General features: G+C 32.3%; 1 protein-coding gene across 4 annotated transcripts; it reads right to left on the bottom strand.

The window, feature by feature from the left end:
- Positions 1–327: 327 nt before the first annotated feature.
- LOC139501792 (uncharacterized) lies at positions 328–19,673 on the bottom strand. Of its 4 annotated transcripts, XM_071290992.1 has the most exons (13): positions 19,543–19,673; positions 19,338–19,355; positions 18,164–18,184; positions 17,073–17,108; positions 16,405–16,428; positions 12,513–12,548; positions 11,672–11,689; positions 9,758–9,793; positions 8,905–8,922; positions 8,144–8,179; positions 3,555–3,712; positions 1,429–1,542; positions 328–483 (listed from the first exon to the last, which is right to left on the bottom strand). In XM_071290992.1, the coding sequence occupies exons 1-13, from the start codon at positions 19,601–19,603 to the stop codon at positions 394–396; spliced, it is 666 nt and encodes a 221-aa protein (XP_071147093.1). In that variant the 5' UTR covers positions 19,604–19,673; the 3' UTR covers positions 328–393. The 4 variants fall into 4 exon arrangements, with proteins under 4 accessions (XP_071147093.1, XP_071147094.1, XP_071147095.1 ...); XM_071290993.1 differs by lacking the exon at positions 8,144–8,179; XM_071290994.1 differs by lacking the exons at positions 11,672–11,689; positions 12,513–12,548.
- Between the last annotated feature and the right edge of the window lie 2,081 nt (positions 19,674–21,754).

Genomic DNA, 21,754 nt, shown 5'->3' with positions numbered 1-21,754 from the left:
TATTTCTCTTCTGATAGTTTGAATAGTATTCGTAAAACTTTAAACATTAATGTTAACTGCATTTTTTATAGAGATACTAATTATGAGCTTCCTTAAATGGTGATCGTCAATACAATCACTGAAAATTTCATATATAACAAACTACGTAACGTGGTCAACGTGGTACATACTCAAGGAAATTTTTCAAGGAAACTCAAGGACGATTTCGTAATATTTCAAATAACTACGTAAAATTTCATGTCGTAAGTTACCAGAGTATTTTGAAGTTTTTCAAATTCTATAATAATTTGAATAAATTGTATTAGAATAAATAATAAAAACTGTCTATTCATCAGTTAATTCATTTATAAAAGTATTAACACATTTTTTGCAATGATCACAGCTTATACGATTCTAGTTCCAGTCTACAACATACAGCGTGTCTAGCAAAGGACTTGTTATATTTGATAAGGAAATGTGCCCTCCACAAACTTGTGAAATCATCTGAAAAAAAAGGATAAGTTTTTAATTAAATTCATTAAAGATTAAAAACGTAACACGAACCATTGAAAAAAAGTCAATATTGAATTTATGATATAAAAGGGACGCAGTGCTATAGAATAAAACTAAAATAATATTTTAGATACTCATTCTTCACTTTACTATAACCATCAAATAACACAAAGTTACAACAATTAATATAATGTAAAACATTTATAATAAACACAGACACATTCGCATCACAATATCTGTGTTTGACAAAATCCTTTGGATCGAAAATTATCTCAAAACTGTACTTTATTTGGCCTTTTGACGTTTTGAGTCGAGTATCAATGATGAGGCTTTTAAAGACTGACGAAAATCGAGTCAAACTTACTACTTATTGGATTGCCGACTGATTGGAGTTAATACAATACCTGTTTTTATTGATACTAAAGCACTTTATTTGCAGAAAAAAACCGATGTGTTTTATACTAAAGAATAAATCGTTCGTTATATTTTTGATGCAGTGTCCCCTTTATTTTGGGATATAAATCAAAAGAGCAAGCGCATATGCAAGACACACTTGAAATATAACTAATAGTGGTTTATACACTATACCAAAAACCAGCCATGGAAAGCCTATGTTACTATACAATAGGCTTCTATAGTGTATTAAATAAGAAGATTTGCACAAAATCAATGACACTGTAAATACATAGTCCCTTTATCATCCGTTATGATACACAACTCTTTTAGTTTTTATACAATCAAACAAACTGCATTTGAAAAATGCAGCATTTAAAGGAAACGTTAATGCTTTTATGGAAAACTCACCCTTTGTAAGTATATTTATACTGTTATTTAAGGAAATTTGGTATCTTAAATTTATATAGCTTTACTATTTATGGAAAGAAGACGACAGAGATCTTTAGAAATTCAAAGAGAAAAGTATGTTGTGTTAGTTACCTTAATACCAGTACTGCTACAGGACACCACAACACCAGCTATACTTTGTAAATCACCATTGTTCCACTGAGCGGCTGGTACATAGTTTCCAATGGAAGGACAATTGTCTTTTATCTATACAATAATTAAAAATGATAACGTTATGATAAAAAGGAACATGCCAAAAACTAAGGATTTTCTTATCCCTGGAATAGATTACCTAAACAGTATTTGGCACAGTGTTTTTGGAATTGTGGGTCCTCAATGCACGTCATCTTTGAGCCTGTTAGGCTTCATATTGATTTGAGCGTCACTGATGAGTGAGTCTTATGTAGACAAAACGCAGGTCTGGCGTATCAAATTATAATCCTGGTACCTTTGATAATTAACAAAGTCATTACTGAGAGTATAATCAAAATAAAATAACATTAACAGTAAGATTTTCAAGTCCAACCGCTTGTGTTAACAGGATACGAGGCTTCAGCTATGCAGGCGTCTCTGTTTATCAAACTCAGACAAACGGTCATTAGACACGATCAGATAATTTATGGACCAGACAACAATTATGCTGTGCTAAATAAAACAAACTACGAAAACATGTCTCCCATGGGTCACATGAAATACGTGATATCGTTTATAAGTGATGGTCATTGAGCAAACTTCTTACTTTTTCAGTCGAAAACATTACAGAGAGTACATCTCTATGTGAAGACAGTATACTGCAATTGTACAGTATAAAAAACGTATAACAAATTAAGGATGCCGAGCTCCAAGGGAAATTTAAAAAGGGGAAGTTCATCATAACTGAAAAAAAAAAACAAACACTGTCAATGAACGAAATAAATTAAAATCACAAACATATTGAACTCCGAGAAAAATTAAAAAAGGCTCAAATGGAAAAATCTAAAGCTCAAACACATCTAACGAATGGACAATAACTATCATATTCCGTACTTTGGCACAGTCTCTTGAAATAAGTTAAAAGTGAGGCCTTGTTCAACTGAGAGATACTTATACACTTTATTATTAGGAATTGGAAGTTAAAAGCTGAAATAGTATGCCTTTATATATGCAAACACATTGTCGTTGGACGTTTATCTTGGTCACGTAGACTTGATGAACATGTAGCTAAATAAAATTTGTAACAAAAAGATATATCGATAGCTAGAACTTGTACATAGTTTTGTCATATGTTATCCCAGCGTGCAACAAATATATTGATATAAAATTCAAGCGAAATCAAATGTATCTAATAGAAAATCATACATGGACGTTTTCTCTTTAAATGTATCTGTTGAAAATAGTATATTCTTTAATATTATCATTCAACAATCCGGTATATTTCGTTGCATTCAAAGATATATTCAAAGATACTCTTGTTTTGACCTTTAAACTTTAAATTTCGAGCGTCACTGATGAGTCTTTTATATCTGCTTGTATGGCGTACACTTATAAGCCTAAAACCTTTGACGAGTTGTATTTATCAACATGTACTGCTTCTATTCGAAATCAAATCTTAGTAAAGTATATTAAAGTTTAAAGTAAAGTTACCAAATGATAAAGTTGAAATCATCCCTCCGAAAGTTTTACGAACGCCATCACGAGTTGGTTGACCGTTATAGAATAACCGTTTCACAGATGATATCTGATATGTTCCTTATGTCGTAATAACAAACCCTTCCCTTTTAGCGAATGTGATAGACTATTTACCTGAACTGTAATAACACAAGCAACATGACGTGTGCCACATAAGAAACATGATCTACTTACCCATCCGGAGCATTTGAGATCAACCCACGTGTTTTTGTGGGGTTCGTGTTGCTTGGTCGTTAGTTTTCTATGTTGGGTCTTCTGTACTATCATTTTTCTGTTTTTTATTTTATTTTTAGCCATGGCGTTTGTCAGCATATTTTCAATCTACGAGTATCTTTCATCCTTCTTTTGAAAACGGGTACACTGACTTCAAAATTTCCAAATTTAATGATTGATTGTTTTAACTTAGAGTTTCTTTTCGTATTATTACATTTTCGGAACTGATTGAATATCCAAAATAAAGGCATGTGTTGTAATAAGTATCAGTCACTTTTTGGGTTAAAGGTCAGACGTATGCAATATTTTTACAACCGTACGAAGAAAATGTCACTTACGTGAATCCCTTTTTTCCATTCGGATCTAGAAGGAGCTTTACAATGTTTCATTACGAGTGCACTGGCAGATTTACCGAAACACTCAAGCGTACCATTCATCATTACACTTTTTCCAGAAGCTAGATCCATGAGAAGGTCTACTCTGTTACATACACGTTCTGAAATGTTTTACCACATCATTTTATCAAACTATTAAAATGGATAATTTTTGTATGTCGAATTTAACCAGAAATATTCGATTGTCCACATAATTGTAGCTAATGTTGTGATTTTAATTATTACTACTTAGCATAGTCCACAGTTTTACTTTGAAAATGTTTTCATGCGGAATATGCTAATAAACTAGTTTATAACCATCAAATAAACAAAATGTCATAAACGCTATAAAAGACAGATGAATGTACAACTCGGCGCCTATTGTCCAATTATGTAGAGCAAAATGTTTTCATCTTTGACCTAATATATATAAAATAGAAGATGTGGTATGATTGCCAATAAGTCAACTGTCCACTAGAGACCATAATGACACAGAACTTAACAACTATAGGTCACCTAACGGCCTTCAACAATGAGAAAAGCCCATACCGAATAATCAGCTATAAAAGGCCTCGAAATGACACGGTAAAATAATTAAAACTAAAAAACTAACGGCTTTATTCATGTACAAACAATGAAAGAAACAAAACACATATGTAACACATAAACAAACGACAACCACTGAAATACAGGCTCCTGACTTGGGACAGGCACATACATACATAATGCGGCAGGGTTAATCATGTAAGCGGAATCCCGACCCTCCCCGTAGCCTGGGACAGTGGTTGAACAACACAACATAAGAACAAACTATAAAAATCAGTTAAAGACTAAACACACCATATAGACAAAAATAGAAGTGGACGTATGTAGGTATAAGAAGATGCGGTGTGAGTGCCAATGAGACAGCTCTCCATCCAAAAAGCAATTCAAAAAAGTAAACCATTATAGGTCAATGTACGGCCTTCATCACGGAGCCTTGGCTCACACCGAACAACAAGCTATAAAGGGCCCAAAAATTATAGTGTAAAACCATTCAAACGGGGAAACCCAACGGTCTAATCTATATAAAAAAACGAGAAACGAGAAACACGTAAAAATTACATAAACAAACGACAACTACTGTACATCAGATTCCTGACTTAAGACAGGTGCAAACATTTGCAGCGGGATTAAACGTTTTAATGGTACCAAACCTTCTCCCTTTATCGAAACAATAGCATAACGTCACAACATAGAAAAACACTATATGTCTTCTTTAAAGAGTTGTTTTTATATTGCATTAGTTAGGTATATTGCCCAGCTACACTGCTTCCGCATACCGTTGAAACTTAAAAGTTTGATTAACAAGGATCCGGAAAATATAAGAATAATACTTATTTCAATAATAAAAAGTTGAACAGAAACAACCAGGAGCAATTTGAGGATCCATGTGAACTTTGTAAGCTGTTTTAGATGGAAGGACTCTTGGTAACAATACATTAAGTATATGATTCGCTACTGAACCCAAGAGAGTTAGTAAAATCCAAAAGGGATGAGTCCGAATGCCGAACTTCTTATGGAATTTATTCACCCTGTATTGTCCGTAGGGGGTCACTAGTGAACCTTATAACAAATGTATTACACGCGGGACGTATTCTGCTGCATTTTGTAGAAAATTAAACAATGAAACACAACAATATAATTGATGACGTCATCAATACCAGTAGACGTGACGATATGAACCCTTTATGAAATATTCTAACCCCCTACGGATCAATAGGGGGTCATCACATGGCGGTGCTTAACAAATCTCAACGGAATTATTAACCCACGGTACGATAATATGGGAGTGGGGAACGTAGCTACAAGTTGTTCTTTTAACAACAAACATCTTTTGGACAAAGTACAACGTAATCAAAGGTCTGATTGCAAACATATCGATCGCATACAACAATTTAAACATCGAACTAAGTTTACACTTGAGTATCTCTTACTTATATTTAAGAACGATGAAAGACATCAATACGTTGCAAACTATGTAAATAAACTGAATAAAACCAGTCATAATATTTTGAAAGTAAAATATATAATGTTTTAGTCAACATTATCAGTATAAACATGCCATCAGAACTGTGTGTCGCTATGGGCTGGTCCGATGGAAAACCAATACGATTATGGAATAATAAGAGGTATGCATTTTATCAACTTATCTATATATTCAATAAGAAGTTGCGGTATCAATGCAGAAAAACAAAACTATCCAGTTTGATACATTATGTGCTTTTGGTAGTCCTTGTGAATTTTTCATTTCGGTTGCAATTCATATTCTATTTCTTTTTACTTTTTACAATAAACTTTTTTATTCTATTTAACGAAGTTGTTCTTTGAGAAGAGCACATAACACGTGTCCTTTGAGAAGCGTAGCTATCGGTGATGAATACCACTATTTAATGGAATGCAATAGTCTAGCTACTGGCAGATAAAGCACTGCTTATTGACAAGACATAGCTATCGCAAATGTAAAGCTATTATGAATCAAAACAGAAATCTAAACTTCGAAAATTGTGCCAATTTGTTAGAATTATAAATGACAATCTAGATTCTCTCTGATTTTAACCTGTCGACTGTGCTGCTCCTGATACCGTTGTAATATAACTCATATGTAATGCTTCCTCAACAAATATACAACGCAATTTAATGTTGATTAATATGCTTTTCTGAATACCTCTGTTCAACTTAGGTGATATCAGTCACCATAATAATAAAAATAGTCAATATAAGTTGCAAAACCTTGTTTCCCAATCTCCTATAAATATATATGTTTAAACTAACTTAGGTGATACCAGAATAAAATGAAAAATGATAAAAATCATATTGAATTTTTATGACGATCTATATGGTAAGGATATTTCAGAACAACTCTTTATATAAGAAAACCTCACTTGTGATATAGTATAATCTACAGTACCCTGATTCGACCCAATGAAACTGACTGTCGATATGAAGGTCAGTTTGCCTCCTTTTCCATTTTTTTAACAATAACAGTTGAAGTCAATTTTATGTTTATGGCGATTATATCTGAACTATATATTGCTAATATAAGGCCCCTCAAGACACATGTGTCATTTCATTGATTAATACTATTTTATGTACCAAATAGTCCCTTTAAGAGGGTAGACCTGGTATATGGGAGACAACTCCTACACATGTATTGAAAGTCATTAGTGCGTTTCAACATAGCAGCAAATTAAAGATCCAGTATAAGCTGTACATGTTTGACACCACCAAACATTAAACTAAAGAACATCTTTTTTTTAATGATGTGGATGAAAAGGTAGAAAATAACCATTCATACATGAAATGCTTTAATATCTAAGATATACATAGATAGTGACAGACTGTCAAAACAATGAATTCTGATAGCGTCTGCTATTGTTGAAAGGGGCATTTTGTAGACAGGGGAGAGAAGCCAATAAATAGTTGTGATGAAAAATCATGTCAACTCGTCCCAAGGATACTCGTCCCAAGGATACTCGTCCCATACTGAATATTACTCTTTTTACTTATAGAATTAATTACAATCATTGTTGGGACAGTACTCCTTTGACTATTTCACATTAAAAGAATGCAAAGACAGTCCGTAGGAGGTTTTGTAAGGGGAAAATGAATTTTGTCCTAAAATTTTACTTTTTTCGTGTGCGTTGTTAGCCAACTTGTTGAAAAATTTTGAAAATTTTTAACGGTCTATTTTGATAAAATTTAGTGATTTTAAAGATTAATAACCAATAAATGTTTAAACAGTTTTTTGGCAGGTATTAAACGACAAAATTTTGTTCTTGCTAAATTTGAAAAAAAATGTGTTATCTGAGCTGGATAGACTTTTCGCCGTATCAATTATTAAAAACCATTTTTTTTTTACATTCAGGCTATTTGTATTAAGATGTTTCAGATTTACTTCAAAATATGTTTCTTCTATGCAATTTAACAGTCAGGGGTATTTCTAAAGACAGCATGTGCAAAACCACTCAATAGGTTTTACCTACTAGTGATTTCGACCGTATTTCAGGGTACCCCAAAACTGGTCATATTCAATATACCCTAAATATAAAATGAAACGGTGAATTTCCTTAAGACTTTGGCAGATGATGCATGGACCCCTTCCTTTTAAATGATGTAAATATAAGAAAAATTAAACGAGAGGAAAATGCCAAGGCCTATACCCTTATGTTAAAATGTGAAATTAACACGAAAAACAAATATATTTATGTTAAAAATCTGAAACGTATTTTCATGTTGTGACCCTCAAAAATAAAATGTAATTTCGGTTTAACTATTTGGTGGTTCCTGTCATCTCACTAGGTGCGCTCATAATATTCGAAAGCTATTGCTGTATAAAAAGCAGCCAGGGTTAAAGAGCTTTATAACCAAAAGCAATATGCAAAAGCTGTTTGTTTTCAATACTTAAATGACAGCAATGTCAATTTAAGTTCATCTTTTCTTAAGGGATTTGAAACTTTTTTTATAACTTTTAAATTACGAAGCGAACAATTTCGAAAAGGGCAAACACGTACTTGAGCGTTTTCCGTGAGGTCCAGAAGGTAACAGTGCTGAAATTAGTGGAATAATTACATATAACATCTCTTTTAAGTTATCATAGCGGAACATCAATAGAATAACTTGTCATTCTTTATATCGTTAATTGAACTTGAATATCATTTATTTGGTAATTTTAAAAAATTTCCTGTTGACAAAACCTTATTTTTTTCGAAAAACTAAGGATTTTCATATCCCATGAATAAATCACCTTAGCCATATTTGGCACAACTTTTTGGAATTTTGGGTCCTCATTGCTCCTTAACTTTTACTTGTATGGCTTTATAAACAATTTTGATCTGAACGTCACTGATGAGTCTTATGTAGAAGAAACGAGCGTTGATTTGTACTATATTCCTGTCACGTGATCTTGTAATTTTAGTGACATTTTTAAGATTGACATATAAGCGGAAGGTTTTGATAGCGAAAAACACAGGTTCAATTACATCTTTTTACAATAACCTCATCCAAGTCAGGAATATTGCAGTTCTTTTTTTTGCATGTTTACGTTTCTTTTTGTTGCTTCAGTGTTACTGTTTTTTCGCTGTTTTACTCTTACAGTTGTTGATGTGTTTCCTCGGTTTTTGTTTGTGACCCAGACTACTTTTTGCTTAATGAATTTATGACTTTTGAACCGTATACTACTGTTGCTTTTGTTGGTTCGTCCTTTATTTATTTAAATAAAAGTCTTAGCCTATTAATGTGTACTCATTTGTTTTATTATAAATAACTGACTTACGTCCAGATCCAGTTGTTGCTGTGTCATGTAAATATACAACAGTTATAATAACATATTCTAAATATTAATCATTGAACGTTTAACAAATTAGATAAAAAAAATAGTCGATCATGGTTAATTTAAGAAATGTTTATCATCTTGTTGACAATTACTACGCGCGTCCGGCGTAAATATAAAATTTTAATACTGGCATCTATCTATGATGAGTTTATCTACAGATGAGGTTAACATAATTTAAACTGAATGAAGCAGAAATCACTGAAACGGGTTTCACTGATGTCAAAAATGTTTACCTTGTTTCGATCTTTTTATACCAGAACATTCGTTTGATCTGACCATTTATCGATTGTCTCCTATTATTGATTTTGATTTTTTGTCTGAGTGATGATTTGAATGGTGGTAGATACTTTCCTATCGAGAGACACATAGCCGGTCAACATACCTGTTTTTTTCCTAAGTGTATGTTTGTTGTGTGATTTGTATCTGCTCAATGAATTTACAAGTCTCAAACATAGATAATCGATAGTTGCTTCTACTCTTTAGCTGTGTACCTCATTTCACTTAATTTATCGTTGTTACCAATACATTTTTGATGCCAAATATACGCAAAGGGTGATATAGAACAAAACTTATCTACCTTAACATCTACAATCTACATCGACTTTCGGAGCACGTTGTTTCTAAGTTTACTCGTCTAAATATTTAACATAACATTCCTGTAATTCAACAACGTAAAGTTGAATGTAACTAGTACAGTAACTTTTCAAATTATACTGCTTTTTACAACACACATCATTATTGAACTTGCGCCTCTCGGCTGAATGGCTACTGTTTAAAGTTTAGTTTCACGTACTTGGTAGATGTGCATTAGGTCCAAAGGGCAACAATGCTGAAAGAAGTCAGATTTTAGTATTTTAGAAGAATGGTCAAGATTGACAGTGAAAAAAATAATAAATTGGTTCTTTGATATCCCAGTAATATAACTTTGTTTTTTATGGTTGCTAATAATTTAGTGTTGGCTAAACTTTCAAAAGAACATAGACATTGTTCGCTTTCGTTGCTTGGGTACATGTAGGGTTTTCAAGTGACCTGTCAATAATTAGTTCCTTTTTGTCTAGGTCACATAATCACGGATCACCTCGCCGGATTCGCGAAGGAATAAATCTCATGGATGATCCCGAAAATGCAGTTTCCGTTGTCCGATACGGATCCGATACTGATGCACAACGGTTTGACAACGGGTTTGACGTCACTACCACGGATAATTAGGGACACGGTTCATTTATTGACAAGAGTGATACGGGTTATTACGGTGAGACACGGTTTAATATGGAAATGACACGGTTTAGTACGCAACGACACGTGTCCAGGCGTATGTAAGTAAGGATTAGGAAGGGTTAGTACGAATGAGAAAGGTCTGAAACGGAAAAGTTCGAAGCGCCCCATTTTTTAAAAGTCATGACTTTCTATCATCTTGTGTCATATCAATATCCTTTTCCAGAAAATTCCTAACAAAAAGCAGTTGTTGATCATTCATGTTGGATAACGTTATGTATACATCAACGGTAAGACACATAATACGATGGCCATAAGTATTTCTACAGAATCCGTGTGTTAGTTTTCTTTCGTGGACAGCAATAGTCCGTATCTTGCCGTGTTGTAACGTAGTAAACAGTAACAGACTGTCAGAACCCTGACTAATCCCGAGTTATCCGTATTGCAACTTAATAAAATCGTGCCGTTCCATGACAAACTCGTTACAAATCGTATTGTTTCCTTAACAAATACGTGGTGTAACCGTACTAGTACGTAGTTCTCCAAAACTAACCGTAGTAATCATTCAGGCCTACAAATAAGTAATGGTTAATGCGAATTTGATAGGGACTAAAACGGATTTGAACGTCCTTATACGGTTTAGTAAAGTTTACTATGGTTGTTTGATCGGTGGTCAAATTATGCGCATGTTCAAAAATTGTCAAGGATATACAAGTACTTCTATGTATTGCTACGGCTACAATACCGAAATATACGGACTAATACAGATTGCCACGAATGATGCCGCATTGTACCAGTAGCTTATCCGGTGTCAAGTCCTTAAATGTGTAATCTAGGCATTATCAAACAATTATGTAATGTGATGTTTAAAAAACTTAATATGTTAGAACTACGTTATAAGATATACATATTTATAGTGGAAGTAGGACAAACATGTAGCCTCTTTTAGGCCTACGAAATAAATGTTGCATATATGTTTATGGATGCATACCGTTTTTAATGTGTATTCATATCAGAGCTTTAACCCAAAGAAGAATGACAGAAGTATCAACGCTATGATTTTTAAGGTAAGGCTGATATACAAGGTTGAGGCTTTAGGGAAACGAAACTCTGTCCGTTTAGATGAACACATTTATCACAGAAGTATTCATATGTAGATTAATTTATTAAGTATGCATGTTGAAGAACAGTTTCTACATTTGATAAAATAATTGTAAATATTACCACAAAAAGCTTGTTGTAAAATGAAATATTATTCTTTTTATAAAATTTTCAGAATACATCTTTAAATTGATAATCAACTCATCAAAATAACATTTAAGACAAATTCATTGCAATTTAAATCGATTATCGTTCAAAGGTCAATAACAATAAAGACGAACAAAACCTTTATAATAACAACTCTATATTCTGTAACGTTACTGATTTTTCCATATTGAGGCAATTCTATATAATGTGTACTCATTTGTTTTATTATAAATAACAGACTTACGCCCAGCTCCAGTTGTTGCTGTGTCATGTAAATATACAACAGTTATAATAACATATTCTAAATATTAATCATTGAAATTTGATAAAAAAAATAGTCGATCATGGTTAATTTAAAAAATGTTTATCATCTTGTTGACAATACTACGCGCGTCCGGCGTAAATAGAAAATTTTAATACTGGCATCTATCTATGATGAGTTTATCTACAGATGAGGTTAACATAATTTAAACTGAATGAAGCAGAAATCACTGAAACGGGTTTCACTGATGTCAAAAATGTTTACCTTGTTTCGATCTTTTTATACCAGAACATTCGTTTGATCTGACCATTTATCGATTGTCTCCTATTATTGATTTTGATTTTTTGTCTGAGTGATGATTTGAATGGTGGTAGATATTTTCCTATCGAGAGACACATAGCCGGTCAACATACCTGTTTTTTTCCTAAGTGTATGTTTGTTGTGTGATTTGTATCTGCTCAATGAATTTACAAGTCTTAAACATAGATAATCGATAGTTGCTACTACTCTTTAGCTGTGTACCTCATTTCACTTAATTAATCGTTGTTACCAATACATTTTAATGCCAAATATACGCAAAGGGTGATATAGAACAAAACTTATCTACTTTAACATCTACAATCTACATCGACTTTCGGAGCACGTTGTTTCTAAGTTTACTCGTCTAAATATTTAACATAACATTCCTGTAATTCAACAACGTAAAGTTGAATGTAACTAGTACAGTAACTTTTCAAATTATACTGCTTTTTACAACACACATCATTATTGAACTTGCGCCTCTCGGCTGAATGGCTACTCTTTAAAGTTTAATTTCACGTACTTGGTAGATGTGCATTAGGTCCAAAGGGCAACAATGCTGAAAGAAGTCAGATTTTAGTATTTTAGAAGAATGGTCAAGATTGACAGTGAACAAAAATAATAAATTGGTTCTTTGATATCCCAGTAATATAACTTTGTTTTTTATGGTTGCTAATAATTTAGTGTTGGCTAAACTTTCAAAAGAACATAGACATTGTTCGCTTTCGTTGCTTGGTTTTCAAGTGACCTGTCAATAATTAGTTCCTTTTTGTCTAGGTCACATAATCACGGATCACCTCGCCGGATTCGCGAAGGAATAAATCTCATGGATGATCCCGAAAATGCAGTTTCCGTAGTCCGATACGGATCCGATACTGATGCACAACGGTTTGACTACGGGTTTCACGTCACTACCACGAATAATTAGGGACACGGTTCATTTATTGACAAGAGTGATACGGGTTATTACGGTGAGACACGGTTTAATATGGAAATGACACGGTTTAGTACGCAACGACACGTGTCCAGGCGTATGTAAGTAAGGGTTAGGAAGGGTTAGTACGAATGAGAAAGGTCTGAAACGGAAAAGTTCAAAGCGCCCCATTTTTTAAAAGTCATGACTTTCTATCATCTTGTGTCATATCAATATCCTTTTCCAGAAAAGAACAAGAAGCAGTTGTTGATCATTCATGTTGGATAACGTTATGTATACATCAACGGTAAGACACATAATACGATGGCCATAAGTATTTCTACAGAATCCGTATGTTAGTTTTCTTTCGTGGACAGCAATAGTCCGTATCATGTCGTGTTGTAACGTAGTAAACAGTTAAAGACTTTCAGAACCCTGACTAATCCCGAGTTATCCGTATTGCAACTTAATAAAATCGTGCCGTTCCATGACAAACTCGTTACAAATCGTATTGTTTCCTTAACAAATACGTGGTGTAACCGTACTAGTACGTAGTTCTCCGAAACTAACCGTAGTAATAATTCAGGCCTACAAATAAGTACTGGTTAATGCGAATTTGATAGGGACTAAAACGGATTTGAACGTTCTTATACGGTTTAGTAAAGTTTACTATGGTTGTTTGATCGGTGGTCAAATTTTGCGTATGTTCTAAAATTGTCAAGGATATACAAGTACTTCTATGTATGGCTACGGCTACAATACCTAAATATACGGACTAATACAGATTGTCACGAATGATGCTGCATTGTACCAGTAGCTTATCCGGTGTCAAGTCCTTGAATGTGTAATCTAGGCATTATCAAACAATTATGTAATGTGATGTTTAAAAAAACATAATATGTTAGATCTACGTTATCGGATATTATATGTTATTCAGGTCTCAGACAGGGTATATACTGTGACATTCCCGGCTTAGAGTTTATATCCCCTGAGCCGAAGGCGAAGGTGATATAAGCCCTAAGCCGGGAATGTCACAGTATATACCCTTTCTGAGACCTGAATTACACATATATTACGGATTACCCCTGACTTAATGTTATTTTCCAGTGCAGGTATTTGTTGACAACACATATATATTGAAAAACCCAACCTGATATGTTCGGCATACATGAAAGATTTTCTAATTTGCTGTGAACATAATTTTATCGTGTATGTAATAATTTATAATAACACTTTAAACATTAAATTTAAGTATTAAAAGTGTAAATTGCATGATTTTGTATCAAAAATGTATTATTGACTGAAGCACGTCATTATTTTCCCTCTGTGAGCCTCTGACAGTCTGATAGCTTTTGACTACGTCACATAGTAACCGGTGTTATGATGACGTTTTTGAGGTTCTAATTGGGGATAAAAACGTCGTATATACCCCGGCAGTTTCCTGAATATATACTGACATCTCTGTGTTGTTGTCCAATCACAAACCTCGACACATTTGTAATCCGTAATATTATATGTTATTCAGGTCTCAGACAGGGTATATACTGTGACATTCCCGGCTTAGAGTTTATATCCCCTGAGCCGAAGGCGAAGAGGATATAAACCCTAAGCCGGGAATGTCACAATATATACCCTTTCTGAGACCTGAATTACACATATATTACGGATTACCCCTGACTTAATGTTATTTTCCAGTGCAGGTATTTGTTGACAACACATATATTTCAGTGTTGGAAAATCCAACCTGATATGTTCAGCATACGTGAAGGATTTTCTTATTTGCTGTGAACATAATTTTATCGTGTATGTAATAATTTATAGTAACACTTTTAACATTAAATTTAAGTATCAAAAGCGTTAATTTCGTAATTTTGTATCAAAAAAGTATTATTGACTGAAGCACGTCATTATTTTCCCTCTGTGAGCCTCTGACAGTATGATCATGATGATAGCTTTTGACTACGTCACATAGTAACCGGTCTTATGATGACGTTTTTGAGGTTCCAATTGGGGATAAACACGTCGTATATACCCCGGCAGTTTCCTGAATATATACTGACATCTCTGTTTTGTTATCCAATCACAAACCTCGACACATTTGTAATCCGTAATATACATATTTATAGTGGAAGTAGGACAAAAATGTAGCCACTTTTAGGCCTACGAAATAAATGTTGCATACATGTTTATGGATGCATGCCGTTTTTAATGTGTATTCATATCAGAAGAACGACAGAAGTATCAACGCTATGATTTTTATGGTAAGGCTGATATACAAGGTTGAGGCTTTAGGGAATCGAAACTCTGTCCGTTTAGATGAACACATTTATCACAGAAGTATTCATATGTAGATTAATTTATTAAGTATACATTTTGAAGAACAGTTTCTACATTTGATAAAATAATTGTAAATATTACCACAAAAAGCTGGTTGTAAAATGAAATATTATTCTTTTTATAAAATTTTCATATTACATCTTTAAAGTTATAATTAACTCATCAAAATAACATTTAAGACAAATTCATTGCAATTTAAATCGATTATCGTTCAAAGGTCAACAACAATAAAGACGAACAAAACCTTTAAGGTAACAACTCTATATTCTGAAACGTTACTGATTTTTCCATATTTAGGCAATTCTATTTTTATTTCCAGTCAAAAGTTCTGAATCTTTTGTGGTTTCAATACCCATTATTTCTATTTAACATCCATGCTATATTTTTATGCAATAACAAACAAGTTGCTGTTTGAACAAAACTAGAATTTGGATGACCTCAGTATCAATAAATTTGGTTGGACAACATATATTTTGAAGTTTAATGGGTAAATATTATTATCAATGTTAAACGTACCATCCTGCTAAGACATTTTTTTTAATCGTCCTTTTGTCGTTTTTTAATTTGTTTGCCATGTTTGTTTGTTTTCTTTTGCATTCTGATATCAATTATTTATTTGGAATATTGGATGTCCCGAGTATCAATAATTGGGATACGTCAAATAAAATTTGAAGTTTCAGAAGTAAATAATATTAGGATGTATAAGATTGAAGACGGACATTCGGATTTTACATTTGTAGGTCATTGCAATTCTATTTTAGTTCAAATGCTAAAAGAACCGAACTGCTAATTTATAATTTGTTGTATTTGTCTTAAATCGTCATTTTGTACTTTTTCAATTTTTTTTATTGCTATGTTATTTCGCATTTTGGTCTCAATTATCCCTAGGGATTTTTATGACTTTTTTCTTATTTTACTCATGCTATATTTTAATGAACAATCATATATTCGTTGCATTTTTGTGAAAAACTGCACATTTCAAAGCAACGAAAATTGCTAATTAATACATCGACTTGAAACTTTTCTGATTAAATACCTTCAGAATATGCAGCTAGTGTGTGTGTTACAGGTTGATTATATTTTTATGACGTATAACGTCTTAATTTAGTAAAATCAATAACTTAGTTTGTTGAGCATTGTATATACTAATGAATAAAAGACTTACGTCCGGCTCCGGTCGTTAATGCAGCTGTAAAACGTGTAAATACATAATGTTAGTATGTTAACTAGATAAGACATCTTTGTATCAAGTGCGCGAGTTATCGACCATTAGCTCTTAAATAAAAATTTTATGGACGCATATTCGTTTCAACTTTCACGTTATGAATACTTCAAATCATTTTGAAAGTTGGTAGCAAATTTCATCAATCGATGCTAAATTATGATTAATAAAAAAAATCATACGTATGCATCAATTTATTAATTGCTTACTGAATAGATAAACAATCAGACCCCTGCAATTTATTTTATTTCCTTTGTTAACTAATAATTTGCGTTTTTATTAATGCGTAGTTAACAAATTAACAAAACAAATATTATGATTATATATTCTTTAATTTTCTGAGTGCATCGAGCGAATAAAAGAAATACCAAAAAAATAAATCCAGAGATGCTTCTCGCCATCAAAATATTTAATGATTTCGGTCTTATACCAGAACTTTCGTCTGATCTGTACATTTATCGATTGTCTCCCATTATCAATTTTCACTTATTGACTTAGTGATGATTTGAATGTTTTTTTTTCAGCTTTTCAAATTATACTGATTTTTACAACACTTATCGTTATGCGCCTCTCGGCTGATTGAATACTTTTTAAAATATAATTTCACGTACTTGGTAGTTGTACATTAGGTCCTAAGGGCAACAATGCTGAAAGAAGTCAGACAATAATGATAAAAATGTTCAAAAGATAACAAATCAAGAGTGACAATGAAGAAAAAGATAGATTTAAAATGAAATACAACTTATAAATAAAAGACGAACACACCTTTTGTGAAAACATATCTATCACCAGGTCATAAATTCTGAAAAGTCACTGTTTTTTTAATATCAATGCAATAGTTCTCAATCGGTTTTGGTTTTAATACCAATTCTTTCTATTTAACAACATATTTTATTTTGATACAATAACAGTTAAGTTAAGTTTGAACAAAACTAGAATTTTAGTGGACCGAGACTCAAAAATTGGGATGCGTCACATACATTTTGAAGTTTAATAGGTAATATTATTATTACTGTTATTATAATTTGTTGTATTATTCTTAAATCGTCATTTTGTAGTTTTTCAATTTTTTTCAATTGTTATGTTACTTCGATTTCTTTCACATTCTGATCTTGAATATCCCTATGAGATCTGATGACTTTTCTTTATTTTACTCATGCTATATTTGAATGTACAATTATACATTAATTGCATTTTTGTGAATAACTGCACTTTTGGTAATCGCATTGAAATGGAATTTTTCTGATTAAATACTTGCAGAAATGTGAAGCTTGTATGTGTGTTACAGGTTGATTGTTTTCATGACGTGTAATGTCTTTTGTTTATTATTAGTTGTCAAACGCACCAGGATAATAATTTAATACGCTAGACGCACGTTCCGTCTACATAAGACTCATAATGGACGCTAAGATAAAAAAAAATATATAGCAAAATAAGTTCAAAGTTGAAGAGAATAATTGACACAAAGTTCCTAAAAGATGTGCCAAATACGACCAAAGAAATCTATTTCTGGGACAAGAAAATCCTTAGTTTTTTCCAAAATCTCAAAGATTTGTAACAGGAAATTTATAAGAAATGACCATATAATTGACATTCATGTCAACACCGAAGTGCTGACTACTGGGCTGATGATACCCTCGGGGACGAAACTCAATAACTTAGTTTGTTGAGCATTGCAAATATAAAGAAATGAAAGACTTACGTCCAGCTCCAGTTGATAATGCTGCAGTAAAACGTGTAAATACATAACCTTAGTAACCCAGTAACAAGATAAAACATCTTTGTAACAAGTGGTCGAGTTATCGACCTTTATTTTAAAAATAAAAGTTAACAAAAGTAACCGATATTCAAAAGCTCTTATATTCATTTTGAAAAAACAAAATCACTATTAGAACGTCAACCGTTGAATTGTTGACTGCATAGTATGCATCATTAATTCTCCGTCAAGATGTCTGGCTCGAAAAAAAAATCTTGTTGGTTAGAACAAAGACAAAATTTCAATCAACGGATTTGAGAAAGTAACCGCATTGAAGTTTTTTTTTTTGGGGGGGGCGCAACTGTTGATGATATCTGTATCTTGTAACAATGAACGCACGTTACGGCATCTATATACAGAATGATGAGACAGAGAGTATTTGTGATGAGTCCTTTTTTTTTCAAGACATTTTTTTTTGTATTCATGTATCTTTTTTCTTCTGGAAATTGGTGCATATTATCTGGTAGACGCACATGGAGTTACTCTTGTATGATTTATTGCATATCGATTAACAACATTTCTTACTTCTATTTCATGTCTCTTCATTGATGATCAAGACCAACATATTTGAAAGTCCCAAAACTTATTAAAACAGAAGAGCTGACAAATGAAAAAGTAAAAAAAATTATAGCAAAAGCTAAATGTCGTGTTTAGTTCGACAATTCAACTACAGTTACTGTATTATTGATTTTATATTTTTGTTAAAGAACCAAAGTGTCCTGTCAGCAGAATATTCAAAGTTATGAACTTAATTTTGTTTAAATTTGTTTCAGTTTTTTTATTGGGGGGGGGGGGGGGGGCTGTTGATGATATCAGTATCTTGTAACGATGAACGCACGTTATACATCTATATACAAAATGATGAGACAGAGAGTATTTGTAATGAGTCCTTTTTTTTGTCAAGACATTTTTTTTTGTATTCATGTATCTTTTTCTTTTGGACGTTGGTGAATATTATCTGGTAGACGCACATGGATTTACTCCTGTATGATTTATTGCATATCGAACAACATTTCTTACTTCTATTTTATACTTACCAAATGAAAAAAATGAAAATCAAGTGGTTTTCTATGTTCGTTACATGATTACATTTACATTAATTAATATACAAGAAGCTTACCGTGTGTAGTAGTCAATGCTGAAAAACAAAGCGTTTCACTAAAAATAATTATCGCAATGTTATCTAACAAAAAGCATAAAAACCCCGATATAACCATTATGATACATTGAATATCTTCAAAACATTTCGATTACCGTTGCGTTCAATTGATAATAGTTTGGAAACATAGACCCGGGTACATGGAAATAATAGTAGTAGAACTAACCTTGTTTGCATGTTTTCCCTGTATATCCGGTAGAACATACACAAACGAATACACTCAACATATTGATACATTTACCATGAACACATGGACTTGAACTGCAGTCTGAAAATATGCATTCATTCTTATTTATATAATATTATAATTAAAAGTAGGTGTCAGATAACAAACTTTAAACACAATACAAATTCCTGAGAAATAACCAACAAAACAGCTTGTAAATGCAAGCAATATGGAGTAAAAAAAGCACAATAAAGACTCGTTTTTTTCAATTTCGGAATTACTGTTATTCTTCTGTTTATTGGTACAATGTGAATACTGATCTGATTTATATCAAATGGTTTTTAAAAATGATCTTAAACTTATATATAACATGTCTATAAAGAGCATCTAAACATTACTTTGATAATATTTTTGATACTAGTTAACTGCATCAGATGTGCTATTTGAAAATATATGTCTTTGCAGCTTATATTTGAAAAATCAAAACACCTAAATAGATTGCTCCTACACTTAAGATAATTGATTGATTGATTGTTGTTTGCTTAATGTCCAGTGGCAAACATTTAATTCATGTACCGGAGAGGAGAACAAGTTAACAGTAAATACAATAGGTAGGTCTTGTAATAATAGAGGCCATCCGGGACTGCCACTGGGAAATTAGGGTATATTGGAAAGTGACAGAAATTTTGCATTGCAACAGGCAGGCCACATACAGATCCCTCAAAAGAATTGTTGCAAGGGTACTTAACGTGCAAATAGTGTGGCACACTTCTTAGATAATTAACCTGCGTTGGATAGTAATTGACCTTATGCAAGTGCACGTATGTGTATTATACTCTGATTGATGTTAGAACAACCAAATACGCAAAGAACAGGTGAATTGTGTTCGGATTTATAAGGTTCTTATATCAACTAAATTTTCAGAGTTACATATTTCGCATACAGATTTTGTTTAACCCGGAACAAGTCTACGGATGTATTGATTTTCATATGTATGTTCGATTACAATCCGATGCAGCATTAATTAAATTTTATTACTTACCATAAGCACGAATACAACCCAGCCACACATACGGCTGTTTATTGGACATGAATCTTACAAAATATACCCTAAATAGGTACACAAGTGTCAAATATTTGTAAAACCAAATACAAATCCATTTATAAACGAGAAAGCCAAACCGAGCAAAGGAATTCAAATACATGTATATCTATATTAGCATAGACAATCTTTTTGTAGTTCTTTTTGCATACGAATATTTGATGTAGACGGCAAATACTTAAGTAACAATTAAAACTCATAAATCCAAAATAGACAAAGATATGACAAAATTAAAAGGAAAAAACCGACAAAAATAAAAACAGTAATCTACAACCACTACATAGCGCTGTTACGCACACAAAAGAGAAAACATCTAAATACTAGTATTAAGGAAAGTACTCACAATCTGTCACTAAAATTAAATGATAATACAGAACCATTAATATTTATAAACTATTAACTGGGAAATTAAACCAAATCATAACAAGATATACAAACAAATAATATTTGCAATTTATACATCGTTCCGTAACCAATAAAAATCACCATGGATGATGTTTTTTTCTTTTATAAGAACAAACAGGAACCATTAATTGAAATGTTCCAGAATAACACACGGCTGCAAATTGTATCAAATGATAGTATAATATCTTTATTTTAAGTTCAGTCTGGTCATAAAAAGTTTATATGGTCACATCTGTGTATTTAATAGATATATGAAGAGGTGGTGTGAGTGCAAATGAAATAACAATTTATAAAAGTAAACTTTAATATGTCAACGAACTGTCTTCAACTCGGAGCCTTGGCTCAAACCAAACAACAAGCCTTTAAATGGGGTATCCCAAAATTTAAGGTTTTATGAAGTTTCCTTAAAATCCAAAAATTAATTGGTTTTGTTAAATTTCTGGCTCTTTTCGTAAATATTTTCGATGCACATATCATCAAGGACTATCGGAATGATGAATACATATTTATGATACTATCGCCGATAAAAAAAAATTAATCTTAAAGATAGCTCTGTTTTATGGAAATTTAATTAACGCCTTTTTCTTTGAAAACGAGAAAAACATATAAATCAGAAACAGTATTTGACATTTGAGAGGACAAAATATATTATTGCAATACTGAATGCAAATTTTGTTGTTCAAAGTCCAAACATTTTTGTCAAAA

The sequence above is a fragment of the Mytilus edulis genome, chromosome 13 (genome assembly GCF_963676685.1).
Source record: "Mytilus edulis chromosome 13, xbMytEdul2.2, whole genome shotgun sequence".
Lineage (NCBI taxonomy): Eukaryota > Metazoa > Mollusca > Bivalvia > Mytilida > Mytilidae > Mytilus > Mytilus edulis.
Note: the sequence above shows the minus strand (reverse complement) of the source record. Positions and strands in the feature narration are given on the sequence as shown.